Below are 25,773 nucleotides of genomic sequence, written 5' to 3'. Positions count from 1 at the left end.
CCTATTGCTTATCTCAAGAAAGTCCCTACCTTTTTATTAACCATCTCAGAGATATCCTTCAGGTCGACTATTGTCCAAGGAATTTGGCAAAAACCATCCTTCTTTGGTAAAAGACATATCTACCCTTGAGAACTATTCTGGAAAAACAGAAAGCTAATCAGTCTCAAAATTTTACAGAAAAATTTTCTTTAAGCATCACCCTTCATATTTTTGCTTGGCAAAAGTCATCATAGAATGGAAAAAACTGAATTGTTATAATATTATGAACATGCATTGGTTTCTCGTTTGATAAAAGGGAAGAAAAAGAGGACCGATGCAGTGTGGGAAAGGAGAGAAGGGAAAAAGAGAGAGAAACCATTCTCCTCCTCTTTATTAATATGACATGGGAGAAGAAAGAAAGGGACAACTGAAAGAAACAAATCCGTTCAACTTTTTCTGGTAGGGAGGATGGTCTATTTCGTGTGCAGGGCTTGACCCTTTTGTGAGTGATGTTAGCCTTGTAGAGCCCAACGCCGATGGTACTTGGGTTGTTTCTTTCAGTAGAAAGATGGGGCTCCCCTCTCGCATTGATTGGCTCTCTTTGGCCACCTTCATTGAAAAGTCCACATGCTTGTCCATTTGAACTAGACCTCTTGTTATGGTTTTTTTTTGGTAAATTAGTTTTTTATCCTATCAGTATCAGACCACAATTAAATGGACGGGAGTTTGACAGATGTGTCCCAACGTTGTGAAAGAGAAGGTCGAATTTAGCAAAAAATCATAAGGCAGGGATGTATTTATCAATTGCTTATAGGACAGGAGGAATGATTATGGAAAAAACTCGAACCCGAAAAATCTAACAGCACAGCCACGGCATTGTACAGTCCTAACGACTTTTTGTTGGATAGTGATGGGATTTAATAAGCCAAATGAAGGTACATGGCCCAGCTGAAAATGGATCATATATGATCGGATATCCAATTCAAAACTGAATTTTATTTCTGGATTTGGATCCTTCAAATAAAATTGGGATGTGCATTCAGTTCCAATAGCATTATTTTCAAATTCAGGTCAGGTTTGAATCAATATTTTATTTCTGATCTAAAATTGATTCCAATCAAAATCCAACCTGTTTTCAATTTTACATGTAAATAGCTTGTTGTCTTTTATTTTTTATTATCACCTATGTCACAGGGACTCTTCAACTAGGTGCCGCACCCGCGTTGCACCTGCACCCGCACCCGCACCCGCACCCGATGCAGTCAACCTGACCCTGGGTGCAGTCAATGCACCCAGGGTCATTTATGTCCAACTTTTGGACTTTGTATATATATATATATATATATATATATATATATATAATTTTTTATATTTTTTCCGCAGCCCCACACCCCCGCACCCAAGTTTTTTGAAAGTGCTGCACACCTGCACCCGCACCCGCACCCATGTGACATGATTATCACGTGTTTGGAATTCATATTCAACCTTACCTCATTGGTAGGGATGTAAACGGTTCAGATTCAGGCCAGATCTAAGCATTACCAAGTCCGACTTAATCAGGTTTTAAGTCAGTTACGAATGAAAAAAGATAAAACCAAACCGAGATCAGACTAGCTTAAAACCCAACATTTATACTTAATCGGGTTGGCTTTAGGTTCGAATGAAAAACTTAATACCAAACCTGAATCTGATTATTAATTGGATTCAGATTTAGCTACCAAACCCATTTAATGGTCTCGGGTTCGGGTAGTCGGATTCGGCCCGAATCCGAACCGTTTGCACCCCAAATTGCATAACCACCGTTACAAAGGGCGTACGCTTCATTTGCCTGCTCAAGAAAATTTCTTCTTTCCAATCCCTATCGTTTTCGATTTCCAGAGGAATACCAATTACCGAGAGAGAGAGAGAGAGAGGTGTTCGTTTCGGCAGCATCATAAAACCTCTAATAATTGGATAGAGAGAAGAGGAGGGAGGAAGGGGAAGATCGGTCGAGATGGAGATGGAAGTGGCAGCCTCTTGTGACCCTTACTTCCTACAGGATTCCTTAGTCGACCTCCCAGACCCTTCCAACCCTATGCCTTCCATGGCCGAGCGGCCGCCTGCCGCCGACGACGAGCATTACCTCGAGTATGCACCCGTCAAGAAGCGTTGGGTGCAAGAGGCGCAAAAGATTCTCCGGAAGGATGGCAAGTCCTCGTGCTCGTCCGTCGCCAATGACCTTGAGCAGTCAAAGCCCTCTGATGCGAAGCCCAACCTCCTCGTCAAGGCGGCACAACTCAAGAAATCGTTGCCCGATATCAGCCCCACCGAGCAATTGGTCCTGCAGGAGAAGGAGATGATCTAGAAAGTCTCTGACCGCAAGACCCTCATGTGTGTGCACGAAATCGCCAAGGGGATCCAGTACATGGATCTCATGAAGACTGTCTGGAAGCGGCGGCTTCTGATCCGCCAGATGACGGAGAAGGAGAGAGAGGCGATCCGGAAGCAGTGGCACATCCTCGTGGGGGGGCGAAGACACCCCCGCCCATCAAGAATTTCAAGGATATGCGTCTTCCTGACCCAATCCTGAAGAGGCTCAAGGCCAAAGGGATCGTGCAGCCCACTCCCATTCAGGTACAGGGCCTTCCGGTGATATTGTCTGGGTGGGACATGATCGGAATTGCGTTCACTGGGTCGGGCAAGACCCTAGTTTTCGTTATCCTGCTGATCATGGCTGCATTGCAAGAAGAGGTGATGATGCCCATTGTGGCGGGGGGAAGGCCCTTTTGGGTTGGTAGTTTGCCCATCGAGGGAGTTGGCGAGGCAAAATTCAAGGTTGTCCAGGACTTCCTCATCCCGTTGAGGGAGACTGGGTATCCAAATTTGCGGCCTTTGTTGTGTATTGGGGGAGTCGATATGCGCTCGTAGTTGGAGGTCGTGAAGAGAGGGGTGCATATCGTGGTGGCGACACCGGGGAGGTTGAAGGATATGTTAGCCAAGAAGAAGATGAATCTCGATAACTGTAGGTTGGTTGGTTATTTGATTTGGCTTTTAGTTTTTAGTGGTTTTTGTTTTTTTTTCTAAACTCATATAAGCTTGGATACGTATTGAGCTTTCCCTTAAATTTGTGCCTTTCCTCGATTGCATTTTCTTTTCTTTTAATTTTACCAAAAAATTCTGGTCGATTATGATGCTTTTGGTTAGTTACCATGGAACTAATTCAGTGGTGGTGAAACGGTTCGTTGGTGCTAATCTAGCTGATGGTTGTGTATGTTTTCTGGTATTCTAACCATGCACATGCAGACGCGTGCACACACACATATGCTTGTACATCTAAGTCACACAGACTCGGCTAAAAGGTCGACGCACCCGCGTCGCCCGTACCCAACACGGGTGCGGCTTCGGACACGGGGTGGACACAGTCAACTAAGTGTTGGACTCGGTCAACGCATTGGGGCCGAGTTCGTCCACATTTTGGATTCGGTCAACTTTGATCGAGTCTATTTTTGTTCATTTATTAAAATTAATTTTGGACTCTGTCAACTTTGACCGAGTGTATTTTTGTCCATTTATGATTGTTATATATATATTTTTATTGTTATATATATATTTTGTCAACTTTGACTTGTCAACTTATTGCTTTAAAATATATATATATATATATAGCCGTGTACCCGTGTCCAAAAAATTTGAAATTGCTCCGCATCCGTGTCGCACCGACACCCGTACCCGTACCCGTACCCGTACCCGCACCCATGTGACATAGTTGTACATACATATGTATATTGTTATGCCGATTTGCTGTTCTGCTTGCTGCTTCTAGTTAATATTACTGTTAAAATGTAAAACTTGGTTGAATTGGTCACACAGAAAAATATTCGTAAGAACCATTTAACACTTGTTGGCATGACTTACAAATAGGTTCTATTCTTAGTTTATCCCTGCTTTCTTCTTTTCCTTAAACTTTTAGCGATTGGAAGTGGTTCATTTTGAACTTAATTCTAATCATAGTGTTCTAGAGTAGGGAAGGTTGGTATAGATTGCATTACAGGACGGCTGTAACTTTCTTAGTTCAGAAGGGTTAGAGGAATACTCATAACCTACTGAAATAGGGCAATGTTCTAACTTGGTCATTTGTAGGTCCTAATTAATTGGCTATTCTTAGCTGTTGCTTTAGTTCTCTTAGGGGCAGCAGGTTTCTTTCTAATTGGATCATATTATAATAGCCAGTGCGGTCACCTCTTCTATGCATCTTGACAAGTTGATACAGAATTTATTTTTCGTTCTGAATATAAAATCAATCTTTGATTTGTATTATGAGTAGTTACTGAATTGCTCCACAGTTGTCTTGGCCTTCTGCTTCACCTCTTCTATGCATCTTGACAAGTTGATACAGAATTTATTTTTCGTTCTGAATATAAATTCAATCTTTGATTTGTATTATGAGTAGTTACTGAATTGCTCCACAGTTGGCTTGGCCTTCTGCTTCTTCATGTTATTCACTGTAATTACGTGCATTCTTGGTTAGTTTTTTTTTCCCTTTTTCTGCTTTCATTTTGAAAGAAATGAATTGCCTTCAAGCAATAGCTATGGCTGTTCTTGTATTCTCCAAATTGAAAATGTATGTTTTGCAGGTACCTGACATTGGGCGAGGCAGATAGATTGGTGGATTTAGGTTTTGAGGTTGACATCCTGGAAGTCTTTGACCATTTTAAAGCACAGAGACAGACCCTTCTTTTCTCTGCCACTATGCCCAAGAAGATCCAGAACTTTGCAAGAAGTGCACTGGTGAAGACTGTGATTGTAAATGTTTTAAGAGCCTGGTGCAGCAAATCTAGACGTTATACAAGAACTTGAGTATGTGAAGCAGGAAGCAAAGATTGTGTACCTCCTTGAATGCCTACAGAAGACACCACCTCCTGTCCTGATATTTTGCGAGGACAAGGCTGTTGTAGATGTCATTCACGAGTATCTTCTGAAAGGAGTTGAAGCTGTGGCCATTCATGGCGGGAATGACCAAGTAGAGAGAGAAGATGCTATATCGTCCTTCAAATCTGGGAAGAAAGATGTGTTGGTGGCAACGGATGTTGCATCCAAAGGTCTGGACATTCCTGATATCCAGCATGTCATCAACTACGACATGCCAGCAGAGATTGAGAACTGTGTACACAGGATTGGACGTACTGGAAGGTGTGGGAAAACTGGCATAGCAACAATCTTTATAAATAAAAACTAAAGTGAGACTACACTGCTTGATTTGAAGCATCTCCTGCAAGAAGCAAAGCATAGGATTCTCCCAGTGCTGGCTGAACTGAAGATCCAATGGAGGATGTGGATGCGATAGTCAATGCAATTGGAGTAAAGGGTTGTGCATACTGTGGTGGGCTTGGTCATCGTATTCGTGATTGTCCCAAGTTGGAGCACCAGAAAAGCATGGCGGTCGCAGGATCAAGAAGAGACTATTTTGGTTCGGGGGGTTATGGTGGGAAATATGATGCACATTGCATGTCCATTGCCATTATATTCTCTTGTTGGATGCAGCCTCCAAGCCAGAGAAAAGCTCCTGAGCGCTGTTTCTACCTGACTTCACATGGAAAACTCAGTACATCCTGTGTTCGGGATGGGAAACTCTGGTGGATAATTGCTTGAATCTCTGCAAAGGATGAGACAGTGGAATGCTTATATTCCGCATATGCTGTGTTAATGAAACGTAATGATTCTCCCGGAATGTATATCTTTTTTTTTTATAAAAAATGTAAATTTAAATGATGAGGGGCAGTGACGGGAATAGTTGCATCAATAATCCGAGATTAAATCCATGCTGGGAGCCTAGGTCATTTCCCCCACTACCCGTATTTGTTTTCGATTCACGGCCTTTAAATTTCTACTGTTCCTCCTAGGGTTGTCAACGGATCGGGTTTGGTTCGGACCCTGGTGAAACCAGACCTGGTCTTGCTTTTTGGGTATGGTATCAGGTCTGGACCTGGGTCTAATCAGACCCATCCTAAGGGAAACCATTCCTGGACCCGATAAGAACTACATGAACCAGAACCGGGCCATACCGAGTAAAACAATATTTTTATCATTTTTACATTGAAAATTGTAGGTCTTAATGGAAACTCGGGATGGGACCCAAGTCTGGTATACATTTTCACAAACTATACCGGATCCATGTATTAATTAGACCTTCGGGTCTGGACTTGGGTCTTCTTATTTATCACCATACTTGGAACCTATAGGGTTTGGTATGGGTTGGGTCTGGGTAAACCCAACCCGTAACCAACCAGATGAAGCACGAAGCTGATAATGACCATTATTTCCAAATAAATCTCCTTTTGAATGTAAGTTACAGAATGATGACTGAGAATTTTGAAATAAGAATGGTGTTTGTTCTGGGGTAATTCAAATTCAATTACTCCATGAGGCCTTCTAAGTTATTTGTTGATTGTTGTGCGTATAAAAAGTTTACAATGCACATAAGATACAAGCGTAGGTGCAAGGCTATTCATCTTTGCATATCTGCAGTTCTTATGGTGGAACGCATGATGCTTTGGGTAATGACAATTTGTTAGAGTAGAATGGTGGGTAGGTTGTACATTGTTCAGCTGCAGAAGAGAGCTAGTGTTGGAGATGGTCTATCTTTTGTGAACCACGACTTCGATCTTGGGTGGATTAGCCTCCAGATTTTTTGAATATGTGCTTTTTGTTTCCAAAAGCCCTTATTATATTAGCAGAGTCTCAAAATATGCCTCTTTTGCAATTAAGGTAGGATCTAGCTATTAGTTGAAAGAACAAGTATTTATGGTTACTTGATCAGAGAAATGTTAGTTTTAAGTCAAAGAAGTTCATTCAAAATGGAGTTTATTTCATACATAAACTTTAAATTCTGCTTGGATAACAAGTATAGTTTGGTTAAAAACTAGTGTCTATAGTAACTTCTAGTTTGTTCAACTTAAAATGACCTATGAAACAAGTGTTGTTTGGCGTATAATTCGCTAACTAAATTATAGTCATGAAACTTCGTTAATCAGCAAAAAATGTAGCCCTCAAAATAAATTTCCTTGTGATGCAAAAATCACCAAAGTGTTGATATTAATATTCCTTATTTTTTCTCATTAAAAAAAGGTTTTGATATGAATAGGCCAAAGATCTACTCCAGAGAAATCCCCCCATCAACAACCGCACATTGGCAGGTCTCTAATTGTAAAACCTTGAGGTTGCCCCCACCCACCGGGGAGTATAACCAGCTTCATCTTTACGGGAAGGACGCTTCCCATGGGTTTCGAATTACACACGTCCCTTCAGCTTGGTGACATTACCAGATGAGATGAGCACTTTGTGGGCAGGGAGCATACAAATTAATACATGAGTGGCCTCGGGTTCAAAACACCCTCGGGGGCTATCCTCAGCTTGACTGACAAAGGAACAAGAAAAGGGGGTGTAGGGACTTCAACATCATACAGTATTATATCTTTACCCCTTAACGCATTCACAAATATATACTTGTTCACAATGAACAACTCCAAAAAAGTGAACCAATTCCGTGACTACATCCTGTAATTTGACGTAGGCAGAGACCACAGTAAATTGTCATTGTTCATAATGACGCTACAGAAAGGATATGCAAATGCTAAGAGCAGAAGATAAATATAATAGAAGGAATCATATTAACTCAAGAAGAGCTCCTTGATGCTTTTTCTTTTCCTTTCAACAAAACCCAAATTGTAAGATGCTACAATGAATGTGTCAACAAACTGGTTTAGAAAGTCAGTATAGAAAACAAGCTGTTGTATTTGTTAGCAATTGAATCATCAAACATCTTTTATTCTTGTAATGAACTGTTAGGCATCACACTAAATTGGGTTTCCTAGCAAAAAAAAGTCAGTGCTACAAAAAAATTGATGCTGATAGGTTACGATGATAGCCCAGTGGCTTCCTCTGGTATCAGGAAAAGGAAAGCAACAGGGATAAAACTACAGACAAGCCTGATAAGATTCCCAAGAAGAAGGTTGTCATAAGCCTTCGATTGAATGTGTAAAGCAGAAGCCAAACCAGCTCCTAAGAATGAACTCAATGTAGAACCCAGGTTGCTTATAGACATGAAGAGAGCAAAAAGTGTGCCTTCAATTCCTGGAGGGCATAGGCGGCCAGAAATGACCAAAAATGGCATTAACCTACAGAATTACAAAAAAAAGTTAATCAACATGAAATGCCTGAACAACTTCAAATGAGACAATTGTATTCCTGATAAAATAAGATAATTTTCCAGAAAGTCCTGCATTTTTCAGTAAATCGGGAAAACAAAGAACCTTTTATCCTACTCTATACTGATTGTGTATCACTGCTTTGTTAGAAAATGAATATTAAAGATCAAAGAAAGAAAATAAAGTAGTTTAAACTATCAACATCAATCAAGGGTGAGGTCATTTAACATAGCGGAAGGAAGATCAAAGGAACATCAGTCAACAGGAAAGGTATCAAGAAGCAGTAAACAAGAGTCATACTTCAACTGATGGACCGCATCTACAAGAGCAGATCCCCCGAGCACCATGGCCTTGTCAGATATGCCAATATGAACATTCAATCTTGATACTAAAGCAATATCGACGAAGTTAAGAAAGGCCAATCCAACTTGAGCCCACCTGAAAAACCATAAATAATTTGGTTAAACCCAAGTAAAATCTATGAACCAACATAGAAGACTGACAGGATCTTTCTGCAATCATACACCAACTCAGACTTGAGGAGTCCATGTGATCTGATTCTCACACTTAGCCAAACTGGTACCATGAAATTCAGGTCATGAGTCCCAAAACATTGGCAGGAAGTGAGAGAACACTCAAAAAGAATTGATAAGCAAAAAATCATCTTCGTGCCCATGAAAAGAGCTTAAACTGGAAATACAGCTGAAGGGGGATCAGGAAGAAAATGTTTCTGTCCAAACAAATTTATGACCTGAAGTTGAATGACTTCACTAAATCTAACAGTCTGAAAAACCTTCTTCAAGGTACAATGTTCACTGTAATTTGTGAAGCTTGTAAGGATAATAAAGTGCATATATGTTGGATGTAGATGTATCTCTTGTTTCCTGCTTGAGGATAGCCCACTGATGGTATTAACATCAACAATGACATTTGTTATGGGATTTACACAACATTTAGAAAACGATAAACATAGCAACTACAATTTTATCTTGCAACCTATGTCACAGAGATACAGGTGCACGTACGGGATATGACACAGGTACAGAGGGTATGACATGGAAACTTCTAAAAGGATGGGTATGCGTCGGCACATATACACAAATACATGAAAAATGTTAGGTTTTAAATAATGCTTTGGATACGAAGTTATAGATTATCGATTACAAATAAAAGTCTAAAGCATGTCAAAGGTATATAGTTAACTAGCAAATAATTATCAACATATATGTATTTAATATTAGATACTTTTGTTGTCGAGCATATACTGCAAACATTGATTGGATCATAAAATAGACATATGGGTCAAGTTAAGTTTGAGACCTAGTTGACCTGTACCTTAAAGTACCTAGTACCAGTATGGATACAACACTGGTACAGGACCTTGGTTGAAGAACCCATGTTACATTTATTGCAATTTATGCTACCATGCTTTTTTTAGAAAGGGCAGTAGTAAATTTCCTGAACTCTAATGGGATCCCCTTTGTGGCCTTTTATGTGTGTCATTCAGGCAACAAATCAATATTATATATTAACCCCAGCACCACCACAACTATGAACCATGAATGACACACTATTCAAGGGATTTCACTTGAAGGACAGCCACCAACCTTTTAGTTTCAAATGGAGTTCTGAGCGGTCGACTAGATATGGTCGTAGAGGCCTTTTGATGCCAAAATAGTTTTCTTTAAATTTTAAATGACTGAGCAACCTTACATGGTAAGTACATAAATTTTGTTGCAAAAAAACATCATTATCAATCATTATAGGGGGTCATAACAAAGAAAGAAAATAAATAAGCTGGCATTGGGTGCACTTCCTACTGTCATTTCAGTAATTCATAGGGCTTCACTCAGACTCATCTCTCCCAGGATCAGGAGCACATAGATTGTTTTTTGGTAAATACTATTCATAAACAAAAGGGTTTAAAGCACGCTATGGATATGATTGAGGATTCTTTAAGAAACCTGAATTGGGAACACATTAAATGCCAATAATTTAATTATTACAATAGAATTTATTTGTGGTGGAAAATAAAGTTAGTTTAACTTTTATATTATTTGTTGTATCCTTACTGATCCCTTATGTGGTACATTTTACTCTATATTCATTTACATTAAATGACAGCTTTACTTTTTCCATAAAAGAAACCTGGTTTAATTTTTACATTATTTGTATAAATCCCTTATTTCTTGGGTGCATTACATACACTTGATCTGTATAGGAGCATTCCGAGCCCATCCCTTAGAATGGATATTTCTATTAGTAATAGTGCCACACCATTAATAATAAAATTTTAAGAGGAAGTTATATATGATACCTATATAAGGCTAATCGCAATTCAAGGATGCAAACAATAATGAGAAAAATAAAAAAGTTCCTGTGATACTTACTTAAGAATCCTTCTCAATTTCACATGCTTCAGAAAGCGACTGTAGATGAATGATCCAAGCATCAGGCCACACCAACTGACAACACGTGCAGTCCCCACAAATGATGAATCAAGGTGCAAGAATTCTGTCTGGTAATAGAACATAGAAGTTGAAAGGTTTGGAACAGTAACATGTGCCATGAAAAACCATGTCATAGTCCTGTAAAAACCACAATGATTCGGTCAAGACTACTTTGATTAACAATGAACAAAAGAAAGATGTTCCAGCAGAAAATAAATGTCATTAACATCTTATTATTACCTTAGGATTATTGGCTGCCTAAATGCCTGAGACAAACTATAGAAGCCTGATCTCAAGGACAGAAGCCATGTCATTATTAGAGACTTCTGGAGCTTCACAATCTCAGATTGCATAGACAGGTTCTTTGGTTCATCAGTTCCTTTGGTTTTCTTTCTTCTTTTCATAGTGCCAAAATCAACTGTTTTTACCATAGGGAACTGTACATTAGAATGTCTTTGTGTCTGAACTAGTCCAGCATCTACTTCTTCCAGTGCCCCTGTTAACTTTTTATTCTGGACATCTACACAGCCATCCATTAGATCCCCTTTATTTGGAGCATATTCCATTGACAAATCCTCTTTTGTCTTTTCAGCATTGAATGAACCAGCTACTAAAGCATCTGCAGTGTTTTCATCAACCAAATTGGCGCTGCTAAATGAAGCCTCCTTGACAAAAGCACATGAAAGAAGCTGGATGAAGGGCAATGTAGAGAATATTATAAAAATTATGTGAATTTTCAAGTTGGTTAATGAATATCCTCCTAAAAAGCTCCCACTTATTCCACCGAATGCCATTGCTGACCAGGATATTAACTGAAGGTCTCCAGCATAAGCAACACTAACCAAAAAACAAGGAAAAATATTTATCAACTGAAAGAACTTCATTTAACAGAGGATTAAGACAAACAGAAACCTAAAAGTCCACATACCGCTCAAATCGCACTGCCTCAGCAATCATTGCATCAACTACAACATCAGCCATGGCAGAACCGATGTTTTGTACTGTTAAGAATATGGTGAGGGATGTAGATGAATTCCTGAATGTTGCTGAAAGACCAAGAATGAGCCATGGGACAATAGACAGAAGAGTTGCCAAGATTAAGTATGGAAGTCGTTTTCTTCCACAAATAGGGATGCAGTCTGACAAGATTCTGCACAATGCCAGCATGAAGATTTTGGGAAATGTATGCAAAAACCAACTATGAGTTGACAAGAAATCAAAATGGACAAAGAAGCAGTTGAGTATGATGCCCAACAAGTAAAACCTACCCATATAATGGTTTTATAGTCCATGGTGAATGTGCAATTGAAACAACAAATTGTGAGGTGGAAGGTGACAATTTAAGCATGTCTTTCAGCAGGAAAGAAACTGCCATCCAAGCAAAGGAACGGAAACCCTGAAACAAAAAAAAAAATGAATTCTGGAGGGATGGTTGCAGATCTTATAGCATAACAAAAGACTACCTAAAATGCAAGTAGTAGTAGTTCTCCGTTCTTGGCAGTGATTAGGAATATTTGTTGGTAATAAGCTTATCCATTGAAGATCCTCTAAGAATTGATCTTGACTGCAACGAAAAGGGTAATACTCTCTCTCTCTCTCCATTCATAAGACTAAAATTATTATTTAGAGAAGGAAAAACAACCATAAGAATAAAAATATTATTTAGAGAAGGAAAAAAATGATGAGTTTTCACATGGTGATGGGAGAATAACTCATATACAGCCACATGGTGTATGAGCGTGCATCATGACAATTTTGTTCACCCAGGACAAAAATGCTAACCATATATCCCTTATTGTTGCTATCAACAATCAATTGTTACAGTTATGGAGAAGCTGATGGCATCAGTTACCATCTGGCAAAAGCATAAATGAACAAAGAAACCCCAGTAACAAAAATGCTGCGCTCAATTATATGAATCATACGATGGAACATATACAAATATAATCACATAATGCAGACATGCTCCTTATCAGGTCCTCTTTCTTTTTATCCCCTTTCCTAAAGGAACACAACCTACTCCCAAGTTACCAGACAATCTTAATTTCTGCATTCATATCCTGTCACACAGTTGACAAGAGCTTCCCTTCCCTCTTTGCCCACAGATTGTTTATAGGGTAGAAAATATCCCTAAGCTGTAGAAAAACACAAATTGCAAAAGACAGATAAACAGCAATATGCTCACGGATCGAAACCCCCGAGAGAGAGAGAGAGAGAGAGAGAGAGGTTGCAATATGAAACTTAACACCCTTCATATCCCCATTGAAAAAAGGGGAAAAACACCATCAATCAATTCTGTCGACAGACACAAAATACGGATTCGATAGCAAGCAAGAATTGCATAGAGCGATATCACGAAAGAAAAATTATTTGAACAAATAACGTTGCCAACCATGAAAAAGAAAAGCCCACCTGGGTGAAGTAAACTAAGACAATCAGCCATAGGAACGGAATCCCAAAGTTGGTGTGCATCTGTTTCAGCCATGAAATCATGATTGCCCAGCAAAGAATCGGGGTCTTCTGAGAAAAGAAGGAATCGAACCAAGATGGTAAGATCGACGAAGGCGGGGCCCCTCCTATTTCGAAGAAGAGGATTCCTTTATATACCAAAATCACCGATATAAGTGCCAGGAGAGGAGAGGAGAGGAGACGCAGGTTCTTTTTTTATAGTACTTTCATAATTTTGCACGAAGAAGATCTCCAAGGTTCAGATGGTCTGAAACGTATGTCATCGCGTAGTTGACTGTTTTTAACCCCTTTTTAATTTCTTTTTTATTTTTTCTTTTCTTTTCAAGTACCGAATCGAGTGGGACTTCAGTCAATTGGTAAAGCCGTGTCAGGACGGGTTTTAGTACCATGCAATTACGAGATTGGTCTTTCATTCCTCTGTTTGGATGTTCATGAAAGATCACCTTGATGGGCGTTTTGTTTAAGTTTTTCAAGAACGCGGATTTCCCAGAAGAGAGAAATTCAAATAGGTTCCACTCATGCCCTATGTCATCCCTATCTTCATACCTCCTTGGGATTCCATTAATGCAAGTTGTTTTGTTCAAATTGGACTCCATATATATATATATATATATATATATATATATATCATTAATTTAGTGAAGATCGACATTTGAATAGCTGAAATCCGTATTGTGTGCAATTCGAAAATCAACGATTGACAAAGCACAGAGTTTTCTAATTTAAAAAATCATATTTTTTTATTAAAAAAATACGGTGCAAAGGACAATTCTTATTACATCGATGATGCTGAATCCATCTATATATGATCAGATTTGATCAAAACAACTTACATCGTAGGATTTAAGAGGGGTATGAAGGTGGAGGACGATATAGGGGATGAGTGAAACCGAGCCCAGAGAAATTACTAGTAGGGTCGTGATGAAGCCCCCAGGAAGAAACAAGAGGTTCGCCAAATAATTATGCATCAAACTCGCTATTCTTTACACACAAGCCGAGGAAGCCATACTAGATATGTGGAATTATTGGGTGTGCCAAAGACTATATTATATGTGGTATGTTCTATGGGGGCACGCACAGAGGATGCAACGCAACTCCCCCTAGCGATGGTACTGTGACATTTGAATTCTCATTTCTTACCCAAATTCAAAACCAGATCTCTTCCCCACATTATATGATGGATGCAATGGTTTGGCTTCGTGTCAGATGGAGGAGTTACTGCATAAGAAAAAAAACATGTATGCTGGATCATGTAGCCTAACCGGATGCAGACCAATCGAAAAGCCTTTACCAATCCCTGATCCAGTTACCTAATTGCACCTTAGTTACCAAATGCAGTTTTACATGAAGATGAGTTTTTTGGCTGGGTGTTCAGCTTCAGAATTGAAAATCCAAAACCAGATCCGACCACAGCTGAGGACTTATTTGACCAGGTTTTACTTGGATTTAAATTTGAACCAGTGGTTTAAATGTCAGATTCATATTCTTTCTAATCAGCCAAGATGGCGGCCAGATTGATTCCGACCCATTTTCGCCCTTAAAGTTCAGATAAACCACTCTTACACACTGAACTCTGTTTCAAGTGAGTCACTTGCGTTAGCCCAAAGCAGAAAACCACTTTTTGTAGAAGAGAATTGGCCATTGAATTCGGAGACCAGAGAAATGGCAAAGGGAAGTGGAACTGATTCAGAGGAAGATGTGATAGCTCCAGTTCCAACCACAGCTCAGTAAGACACGACCTAGAGCTTCAATTTCTTGCACATTTTTCATCAAGAAACACTATTATTGTGACCACTATCGGTAGGGTTATTCCCATATTTTGTACTAATTACATCTTGACACTGTTTTCCAAGAAACATGATAATGCTAACACATCTTAAGGGCCTTCACTGCAAAACAGAATGGAACATGTATGCCTGATAATCATGGGTGTAGCTTTTCGTCGATAAGCGCTTTAAGAACAGTAGAGAGGGGCAGTTCCGGGCCAGTACAAGAAGGGCTGCACGGTATGAGAATAACCGGAAGGCAGGTTGTATTTGAATCTCCTCCCTGCTTTGGAAGTCCCCACTCTATTGCAGTGCTCATGGAAACTGCTGATTGGCCTTGCCAAGCATGCATCCCAGCGATTGCTCTCCGGCATCGTCTCCGCCACTGTGAATACGCCTCTTGCATCTGTGAAGGCCTGATAGTTTAGAACTTCCCCAGATTTTGTTATACATAGGACAGCTACCTCAGCACCTGCATCAAGTAAAATTGATGTCAGACACATTAAATCAACTATAAAACATCACTTCATCTGTGAGTGAAGTTTCGAAACCAAAAGCTGGACTTGGCTAATCATCCAAGAGAGCTACTTTCCCTCTTGGCTAGTGACGCAAACCACAAGACAATCAGTGTCAGCGATTGGACAGAAGAACAAAATAAGTGATGTGACAAGTGAATTAACATGAGTTTCTCTCTGAATCTCCAAAAGGTTTTCAGTTATCCTTTAAACAAGTTGTAAGAAACAGGCTTTCAAAATAAAGCAGACAATCAAGAACATGTAGAAACAGTAAGAAGCATATCAGCCACAAAATACAGACCCAGACACTTGAGAGTAAGCAAGCAGGTGATTGGAAAGAAGAGGAAACTATCATAGCAGTTTGACAAGTAGATCGCATGGAAACACTGCAGAAAGATGATGGCAAGACAACTAGCATGTAAAAGTTTCATATACTGATAGTGGCTACCAGGTATTAAAATGCAGGAACCACCAAAATTTGAACAAACAATACAACATACTGTATTCACAGCACTGCACATCCAATGAATTGGCAGACTGAAAAGTGCAACTCATAGGACCAAGAATATCATTATTTACCTCCCAATATGAAACTACCGTTAAAATTGTATATATATATATATATATATATATATATATATATATATTGTAAACTTTTTCTTTTATTTTTGTATTTATTTTTTTGTTCTTTTGACTAGTGATGTGGTACCGACTGCGGGGCGGTCCACGATCCAAGATCCAAATGGATCTTCACAGACGGAAGCTATAAACAGGTAAACTATATTCTGACAGGGTTCAGTCCGGAGTCGTTTACACCTAATTACGCGCTTAGTCTGCCAATGGTGACAACACGAAAACTAAAGGTCATTTTCGCCTTTCCAACAAATCTAAGTTTGCAATTTTCTGACCTCAGGTAGTCGAGAAATAGCTCTGACAAGAGGACAGTTGACTGGTTTTGAAACCTGGCAATCCTGAAACAGCTGACAGACCAAAACGAGGATGATTCTTAAAGAATCTGCCAAAGATCCAAACACGAAAGTTTTAGAAAATATTATTGTGGTTCCAACGAAACAAAAATCAGGTCGATCGAAGTCCGGATGACTCAGATACGACTCAATCACTGGGCCAGACTGGTACAGTCCTGGACAGTCACCTGCATGACTGTCCACTCTGTTCCGGAGCGTTTTTTGTTAAAATAAACACCGAAATCAGAAAAAAGACAGAATACAAAACTTGTAGGCGTGTTCAATAGCTTTCCAACAAGCTATGACATGCAGAATTTTGAATCCGACTCAGAGAGTTAAGATCAAAACAACAAAGACTGGTTCTCTTTGACAGTTCCGAGAATCAATAACACACTCATGCTCTTTCAAACACCAAAATTAACTACAGCAATGCCTAAAAAACTTAGTGACAGCTATACTAACACCGGAAATGAACTTAAAGCATTAACAGCCATATCAGGGTAGGGATGACGCTGATTCAGTCTGCAATGCAACCAATCAAAATGTATACAGAAGCACGATCAGAAGTTGCAGCAATCAGTTCCGCTAAATGACAGACATGCATGTCACCAATGGAGATCAATGTTACTCAATCACTCTGTTCTGACTTCATAGAATACGTCTCAATAGAAATCTGTGTTAGACGAGCTGACACTAAATAAAACAATAGCATATAGGGAATCCGGTTTCAACTTTCAACAGGATTCAATAATAAACCAAATTCAGAATAGATTACAAAGATTTGACTTGTCACAGCAAGAAGACATCAAACGGACTTAGGGGAGTTCAGTTTGACATCTAAGGATCCAATATGTCAAATCCTGTTCTACTATTGCATAACACAATCCACTCATTGACCTTATCCTAGGCACGGTTCCATCAATCAGTTACACTAAATAGACCCGGTTAAGTGCATATCCGAACTCAGGGACTGACGGATGCTGACCCAGTTCATCAGGTTCAGGCCTAAGGTGTGTCTGACACCCGACTACAACAAAAAAATCACAAATCGCGACAGCACCACTTGCTGGTCGCTGTCCTGGGTTAGTTTGCATGCCAACTGAAGTAAATAGTGTCTAAAAGACAACACACTAGGAACGTGAATATCCAGAACAGGTCTGGTCACACAGAAGCAGTTTATCAAATCCAAGCATACACTATCGGTTCTTAAACAGATTGCTGGACTAAAACAAACACACACAGCTAGCAGAAAATATTCGATAAACACAGTTCACTAAGATCGTTGAATAAAAAAAAAACACATATCATGGTATGTTCGATTCAGCTGAACAGGAAGGAGCACAAAACAGTATTGACGTCAACAGAAGACTATGCAAGCCCAGTTTGATGGTAACTAGTAACCAGATTCCAAACCACGACTTTAACTAGTTCAATTCAAGCTAAATGAGTTTTAATAAACATGATTTAGGAGACAAAAAACGCAAACTCAAGATCTCACAGCAGGAAAACTGGTTCCACCACCAACGGTTCAGATGGTTATTTTGAGCGGCCGGTTCAGCATTCACGAGACGCCCAAGATGGAACACAGCAACTAGAAGTCCAACAGTCAACAAATTTGGTACAGCAAGAAGGTTCCGACGTCACAAGGTTCAGGTGCACCAAACGGACCAGCAAACAGCGTATGGCAGCCGTGAGCAACAATGGAAGGACGTCCTTCACGTCTGGCCAGAGAAATGGCAATGGAGGGCGTCCTTTTCAAACAGCAGCAATGGAAAATCAACGCCAACAGCAAGGACGTCCTAGGCATTTCAGCTTGGACGATTCCCACTCGTTCACACCAAAACGAGTCACAAGTTCCACCAAGAGTCACCCAAACACCAATTCCACCAAGTTCCATAATTTTTTTCAAAAAAAACTCCCTTCACGTTTTTTCTTGGGGGATTTATAAGAGTAGAGAGAGCTTCCTTGGATCTCATTGGAGCTCTTGGAGGCACCTCTTTGAGACCCAATGAGATTCAAGCATTTCAAAGATTATCTCTCTCCTCATTTCCAAGGCTAATGATGGCTAAACACAAGATGATTGGCTCACTTGGTAGGTGCACTTGGTACTTATGAGGGTCTTAACTCTCCACCTCACCTTTAATGAGAAGAGTTCTTCGGTTGGGCCCTCTCTTGGATAGAAGCCACCCTTTATTGGACCAATGGAAGAAGTTTATTTTTGGATGGGTTGGATCTTTAAAGCACTGAGATTCAAATGGATCTTGATCTGGATTCATTGCTGAAACAAAATTAAAAATTCTACCCATATTACCCCTTATACCCTCTAGTGCCACAAAATAAATCTTACAGGGCACCAGAACTATCCGAAACTGTAAAATCCGACACCTAAAAGAATAAGAAAAATAAAAATAAAATAAAAAAATACAAGGGTGATAAAAAAAATCACAAAAATAGAACCACAATACAAAATATATTTTCTAAGACGAATGAAGCAAAAAATCTCAGAAAATTAAATGCATAAAATGACCAAAATACCCCTCAACCCCAAATAGACCCGAAATGGGCGATTTTGACATGGGGTCGTGGGTCTTGCAATCCGGATTGGGTCTTATGCTCCTCGTTAATATTCAAATGCTCTGCATCAACTAGTCAACATAGAATTGACTAATCATCAGAGCTAGTCCAATGGCTACAAATAGAGTTGTTGGACTAGCTCCAACGACTCATTCAATGTAATGCTTCTTGCATTTTTTAGAAAAACAATAAAATATTATTTTATTATTTTGAGCCTTCTTTGTGTATCTCCTTTGTGGGATTTGTGAGTGTGTCATAGTGACCACTTTTGTGCTTGTCCACTTTATTCTTTAGTGAACTTTTGTTTGTGATCAAAGGCTCTTTTGGTTCTTTATACGATATTAGAGGAAGGTATTCTATGAACTTGAAGATAGTTCGTTGGTTCGTGAGATCATGTCCTCACGCTCGTGTTGGTGGTTGCATTACAAGCTTGCTTACAACTTAGTGACTCACATTCAAGTGTTTGTGTGATCAAGTTGTACTCTCTTAAAGATTGGACTTGCTCGTTGGTTTGGGTGCTCGTTGATCTTCTCAAAGTTCGTGGAAGTAGTGTTTGTGTTCTTGTGTCTCCGCTACATTTCTCTCATCTTCTCTCTCTCTCTCTCATTTAAGAATGGATGACAATGAAAGTGTCACCATCATGCCCATGAAACTTAACGATGCAAATTATGTTATATGGTCTTCAATTATGAAGCATCACATTTGGGAAAAAGGGTTGTGGGGATTTATGGATGGTTCAAACTCGGAGCCTAAATTGGCTCTCACTAAGGTGGAGAACAAGAAAGAAGTCCCTCTTTTCGATGGTGAAAAAACTAAGGCTATAGCTAATTATGATAAAAAGTAGAAAGAGTGGAGAGTGGGACATGCCAAGATTATGTCTTGGCTCATCAACAATGTAGATATCAAAAAAAGCTCTAGCCTTGCTGTAAACACCCCAAATTTTTCAAGTCCATTTCAGACATCTTTATTTTACAGATGTCAGTCCCCTGCAGGGTGATATCGAGTCTCACTCCTAGGTTTATCTCAGTTTAGAGACCAATTTACCCTGTTCAGCCAATAAAATTATCATTTTACCCTTAGGTCACCCTTAGACTTCTCGTCAGTTAGGTTTAACCAAACTCATCTCGTGTTCAGAAAAGTTAGAATGACTGTTATTTCTAGCTCCTCTAAGCTCACGATGAGCGAATCCTGACCATTTCTGACTATTTCAGCTAATTTAGCTCGTTTCAGGCAAAATAAGCTCATTTTAGCTCAAATCTTAACCAAACTGTCCCCAAGTCAGTCAAATCCAGTAGATCCCATCCCAGTGAGTCTGATCTAAGTTCACCAAGAGTTCAAGTAGCTCAGTTTCAGTTTAAAGTCACTTTTTCACACTCGAGCCTTCATTTGAGCTCATTTTTAGCTTGTTACAGCTTGATACAGTCCAGATCGAGCTGACTCCAGTTGGTTGAGCTAGTGATTTAGTTCTGAAATTAGTTCGTCCAAGTATAACTGGCCTCTAATTCAGTTCATTCTGAGTCAGTCCAGCTCAAATTAGTTCAGACTAGTTTAGTACCGTGTTTTTGCCCCTGCAGGGCGAAGACCCAAAAAAATAAAATTATCCGAGACACTGTTTCCAACAATTTCTGAACTGGGACAGACCCCAAATTAGGACTCGGATCAATTCCTTCATCTAATATTTTATCAATATCCGAGATCCGCTCCTTTTAAATTCGGATATTGGATTCAATGCTGGATCTAGTGTCTAATTCGTACCCGGACATGGATTTTTCATCTGATTCATTCAGAAATCCATATCCAAAGTCCAATTTCATTCTTTGAACCCGAAATATCTCATCAGATATCCAAGATCCAATTAAACCATTTCAGATCCAGTTCGGTCTGGATCCACCTTTTGATCCATTCAGAAGTTCAGTTCAATCAAATTCTGAACTCAGATTAATCTAACATTTGAGATTCAATTTCACTTCTGAGATTTTGATTCAAATCTAGACCCAACTTCATTCTTTAAACTGGATCCAGATCCAAAATCCCAATTTTATTATGAATTCAGGCTTTCTCCATTTGCAATCCATAATTTAGGGCTCGATTCCTATTTTCGAACAAAATTTTCCTCAGATCAAGATCGAGATCGAGATCTAGATCCAATCTTTTTCAAAAACTTCGGATCCAGATCCTTTTCAAAACTCAATTTTTTATTCTAATTTCAAAATCAATCTTTGGATTTTCAAATTCAAAACCACCAGTTTGTAAAAATCTTTTAAAAAAATACCCTGGATCCAATTCAAAATTCAATTTGGATTTCAAAATGTTAAAATGGATCCAGATCCAATTTCAAAATCCAATTTTTATTCAAAATCAATTTGGGGATTTCATATTTAAAATCAAAATCCGATTTTTATCCCAAAATCCAAAAACAAACCTTTGAATTTCCAAATTTCTTTGAAAAATACCCTGGATCCAGTTCAAAATTCAGTTTGGATTTCGAAATGTTAAAATGGATCCAGATCCAATTTCAAAATCCAATTTTTATTCAAAATCAATTTGGGGATTTCATATTCAAATTCAAAATCCGATTTTTATCCCAAAATCCAAAAATAATCTTTGAAATTTCAGAAACCAAAATCGATATTTTTGCAAAATCTCTCAAAATTCAATCTGGATCCGGTTTTTGCTCAATTTGAATTGAATTTTTTGAAATCCAATTATTTCCAAATTCCCTTTTTTATCATGTTTTATTTCCTTTTTTACCTTAATTTCAAAAATATTATTTTCAAAGAAGGGTGCTACTTGGCATTTTCAAGATTTAAAATCAAAATCGGTTTTTAATAAACCTTTAAAAACACCCTTCACTTTTAAAAACCCACATGAACATCACCCCCCAAGGTGATGCCATGTGTCAAAAATTCAGCTAAGTACCCATTCTACTTTCATAAAAGATGAAAAAGACCCACATGGGCACCCACTTGCAAAAGGGGTGCCATGTGTCAATTTTTTTATAAAGTAGCATTTTTGCCCATTTGAAAAAAAGAAAAATGCCCACATGGGCTTGGTACCAGTCTTGCTGGAGATCTTTTAGTCCCATATCTAAAGTTTTGCAAAAGCCAACCCCATTCTCAAACTATAAATAGACCCCTTGGGGGTCTCTCTTCTCAACAAGTAGAATTTTGAGAAATTGAGAAAATCAAAGAAATTATCTCTTTCTCTTCTCTTCTCCCTTAAGCATCCCTCCTTTTCTTTGGCTCCTCTCTTGATCGCTGAAGTGAAGAAGAAGGAAGCTCCTTCAGCCCAAGGTAGGCCATCTCTCTCCCTTTCTTTTGATTTTTTTTCTTTCTATTTTCTTTATTTTCTCAAAAATCGCCCCCCCCCCCTTCTTCTCTTCTTTCTTGCGTTTTCTTTCAATTTTGTGTAATAGCAACGTAGAACTAGTTTAATTCCATGTAAATTTCTATTTTCTATGCTTTGATCTATTCAAATTGCTTTTTACTTTATGCTGCATTTTCATTTTAACCATTTAGAATTAGCTATGGGCAAAATTAATTTCAATTTATGCCCCAATGCTTTCAATTTCATTTTATATGCTTTCCTTTATGTTTTTATATCATTTTTATTATCATCAATGATCTATAATGATAGATCTCACGCTTTGATCATTGGATCAATCCGTTTTGAGATTCTATTTCATTCAATGGTGTTGAGATGATATTTTCAATTCTGGTCCGTTTTTGCCTTCATCATTTCACATATAATTAGGTCTTATTTTGATCTGATTTTTTTACCACATCTTTATTAGTATGTTTTTGAGATCCACACCAAAAATCAGATCATTCTGATGTGTTTTGATCCCTTAAAAAAATCGAGATTCGGATTCTGTTGTTTAGCCTCGTCCGGATTTTCCCTGAAATTAGGCCAACTTGTTTAAGCGATTTCTACCTAACCAGAAATGATCTTTCAAATCTGTAAAAAGGAAAATCTCCAACACTGAGTCTAATTTCTTCATGTAAATTTTTATCAATTTATATAGTGTTTTGATATCTGTTTTTGGCCAAAAACAGCAACTATGTTTTACTGTATCACTTTTGTGGTCTAATTTTTAGCTCATTTTGTTTAAATGATTTCGCCCTAATGAGAGATCATTTTTCAGATCTGTAAAAAAGATATTCTCCATCTTCATGTCTAGTTTCTTCATGTAAATTTTTATCCAATTCTATGAAATATTTCTATTTATTTTGTATTTTAAGTCAAAACCTTGCTTGTTTGCAATTACAGACCTTATTTTGACTTAAAACCAACTTGTTGCATTCATATCTCCCTAATGGGAGATTATTTTTTAGATCTGTAAAAAAAAGTTTTCTCCTTATAATGTCTAGTTTATGCATGTCAATTTTCATAATTTTTTATTAAGTTTTCATCTGTCATTCAGATAAAAAATCAGAAACCTGTTGAAATTTCTTTCATAAGCTTTTACAGATTTTTTATCAACTTGATCAGATGAGATCTCCCTTATGAGAGATCATTTTCTAAATCTTTAAATTGGAGATTTTTCCTTTACATGTCTAGTTTATCTCTCTAAATTTTCAAAAATTTCTAAAAAGTTTTCATATTCGATTCTGAGCAAAAGTCGAAACACTATCATTTTGCCCTTTTAAGCATTTCTCAAGCTTCATTTCAACTTGTTTTGACGTGTCCTCTTTAATGAAAATTCATTTTCGAAATCCGTAAAAAGGGTTTTCTTTCATTTTAGTTCTAGTTTATCCACATAAAATTTCATAATTTTTCGACATGTTTACAAATTTTTCCTTTATTTTTCGAGGCATAAATAGGCAAATCTTGGATTTTTCTTCATTTTTTCAATAATTGAAGAAAATCCATAAATGCCTATATTTATTTCTAACATGTTTGTTCATTTTGCAGGATTTTCTTTTTTTTTTCAATTAATGCAATTCATTCAAGTGTTGTAATAATACATTAATGAGAAAATTTACTTTATGCTTAGTTTAGAATGAATGAGCATCTTAGTTTAATTTTCTTCATTTTAATTTGTTGCATTTTTTTATTTCTTAAAAACACTATGGAAACACGAATGGCACGTGCCCCATTTAATAAAGGATAAATAATGTTAAGTAAAGTTCGTATTCACGACCATAGTCGGGATATGAATAATACTTAAAATTGTTATTCTTTGTTAAAATACAATTCATTTTAAAAGATCATATTTCAAAATACATTTTCTTACTTTATTAGAATCTAAAATAAAGATTAAATCAAAGTATATTCGTGGCCATAGTCATAAATATACGAAAATTTAATCTTGTTTTAATTCTATAAAGGCACAAAAAATCATTTCATTCTTTATTGGAATTTAGATAAAGATTAAAATTAGAATATGTTTGTGACCATAGTCATGAATATATTAAAGTTTCAATCTTGTTTTAATTCTATTAAAGAATGAAGTTTGACTTTAATTATAAGTTCAAATAAATTCTTTTAAATACATTCATCATTTAAGATAGAATTGCATCATTCTTTTTCAAAAATTATTATTCAAAGTTATTTTCAAAATAATTTTCATTTCTTAATTCAAATGTCTATTTTAATTTCCAATTTTCAATTCTTATTTCCAATTCTAATTTTCCATTTTCAAATTTCTAAAATTAAACTTTGAATTTCATTTTCAATTCCATGTTTTAATTTCAATTTCCAAATTTCAAATGTTGATTTTATTTTCCATTTTCAAACTTTTACTTTGAATTTCATTCCAATTTCACATATTGAATTCTAATCTTTATTCCAAGTTTTAAATTCTATTTTCATTTTCAAATCCAATTTCGGATTTTCCATCCAAAAACTCAAATTCTTAACTTGAAATTTCATTTCAATAATTAATTTCATTCCAAATCGAATTTCAAAGTTTCCTTTTCTTTTAAACTTCAAAATTCTAAAATTCCAAATGCAATTCTAAGTTTGATTTCTAAATTCAATTCTCAATTCAGAAGTCAAACTTGGAATTTTGATTTTCTAGCTTAAGCTCAATTCAGATCTCAAATTTCAAGACTTAACTTTGAAACCATTTCAAAATCACTTGGAAGATTCAGACTTCTAAATTTTTTTTTTCAAAAGCATACACATTTTCAAATTCAAATTCATAGCACAAGCCTGATTAAATGTACATTTAGGACTTAGAATAATTTCTTAGACAAATTTAAGCAAGTCAAAGGCATAAATTTGATCCTTGGTTCAATTACCCCTGGTAAAGGCGTCAGGAACGGTTGAACCTCGTACCGACTAGCGAATCCCGTCTCCCCATTTTCCCGCAAATTTCAAAACAGAGGTGAGTAATTTCAAAATATCTTTATAAAAGGTCAAGTGAGACCTTGCGAGAGTTTTTCTCTTTTTCCCTTAAAAAGGAAGAAAAGGAAAAAGATTTGCAACGATCACACTTGCGAAGTTCGAATATGCCAACAATGCTTGAGAATACCTTAAAAAAATGTATTTCCTTAAGCATATTGCACATGTGTGTAATCTCCAAGACAAAGTTCGAACTATTACTAAAGAAAAAAAGCATTAAGGAATACTATAACGAGTTATCCGGACTTTGGAAAAGGTTAACTCTAATTGAACCAAAGCGGCATTCTCCTAAAGATACTGAGCTCCGCCAAAGACAAATCCGTGAAAGTATCTTCAATAAGATACTAATATCAAGACCTTAATATTCTTGATAATAAACCCACCACGAATGCACAATAAGAACACTTTAGAACACTTGTGCACAAAGGCACAACTCACAAATGCACAAAGGCATAAAAACAATGGAATCGATTTATTGAGAACTTGGGCTTTGACTCAAAGCCATAAGAAAATACAAAGGGGAG

At 37.5% G+C, this 25,773-nt stretch overlaps 2 protein-coding genes and 2 pseudogenes across 4 annotated transcripts in view; 2 read left to right on the top strand and 2 right to left on the bottom strand.

The window, feature by feature from the left end:
- Positions 1-1,407: 1,407 nt before the first annotated feature.
- Positions 1,408-5,746, top strand: LOC149834782 (DEAD-box ATP-dependent RNA helicase 35 pseudogene; annotated as a pseudogene). Its single transcript, XR_016432567.1, has one exon. The product of XR_016432567.1 is annotated as a DEAD-box ATP-dependent RNA helicase 35 pseudogene (transcript).
- Positions 4,582-5,746, top strand: LOC149834783 (DEAD-box ATP-dependent RNA helicase 35 pseudogene; annotated as a pseudogene). The gene has a single exon (XR_016432568.1). The product of XR_016432568.1 is annotated as a DEAD-box ATP-dependent RNA helicase 35 pseudogene (transcript).
- A 2,004-nt stretch (positions 5,747-7,750) lies between these two features.
- On the bottom strand, positions 7,751-13,345 carry LOC149834781 (Major facilitator superfamily protein). The gene is made up of 7 exons (XM_090010292.1): positions 13,025-13,345; positions 11,881-12,008; positions 11,541-11,762; positions 10,853-11,449; positions 10,553-10,750; positions 8,463-8,600; positions 7,751-8,132 (listed from the first exon to the last, which is right to left on the bottom strand). The coding sequence occupies exons 1-7, from the start codon at positions 13,103-13,105 to the stop codon at positions 7,871-7,873; spliced, it is 1,626 nt and encodes a 541-aa protein (XP_089866418.1). The 5' UTR covers positions 13,106-13,345; the 3' UTR covers positions 7,751-7,870.
- Positions 13,346-14,843: 1,498 nt separating this feature from the next.
- Positions 14,844-25,773, bottom strand: part of LOC149834780 (Pollen Ole e 1 allergen and extensin family protein) — a 33,783-nt gene continuing 22,853 nt past the window's right edge. The window contains exon 2 of the mRNA XM_090011551.1: positions 14,844-15,319. Coding sequence (XP_089867677.1) covers positions 15,036-15,319 — 284 coding nt within the window. The 3' untranslated portion in view covers positions 14,844-15,035. The remainder of the gene's footprint in view (positions 15,320-25,773) is intronic.

Source organism: Nuphar pumila, chromosome 6 (genome assembly GCF_984573655.1).
Source record: "Nuphar pumila chromosome 6, dmNupPumi1.hap1.1, whole genome shotgun sequence".
Lineage (NCBI taxonomy): Eukaryota > Viridiplantae > Streptophyta > Magnoliopsida > Nymphaeales > Nymphaeaceae > Nuphar > Nuphar pumila.
Note: the sequence above shows the minus strand (reverse complement) of the source record. Positions and strands in the feature narration are given on the sequence as shown.

Coding starts and splice junctions, on each gene's coding strand:
- LOC149834781 (XM_090010292.1), bottom strand. CDS start 13,105: ATGATTTCATGGCTGAAACAGATGCACACCAACTTTGGGATTCCGTTC. Junction 11,450..11,540: donor GAGGCAGTGCGATTTGAGCG/GTATGTGGACTT, acceptor TTTTTTGGTTAG/TGTTGCTTATGCTGGAGACC. Junction 10,751..10,852: donor AGGCAGCCAATAATCCTAAG/GTAATAATAAGA, acceptor TGGTTTTTACAG/GACTATGACATGGTTTTTCA.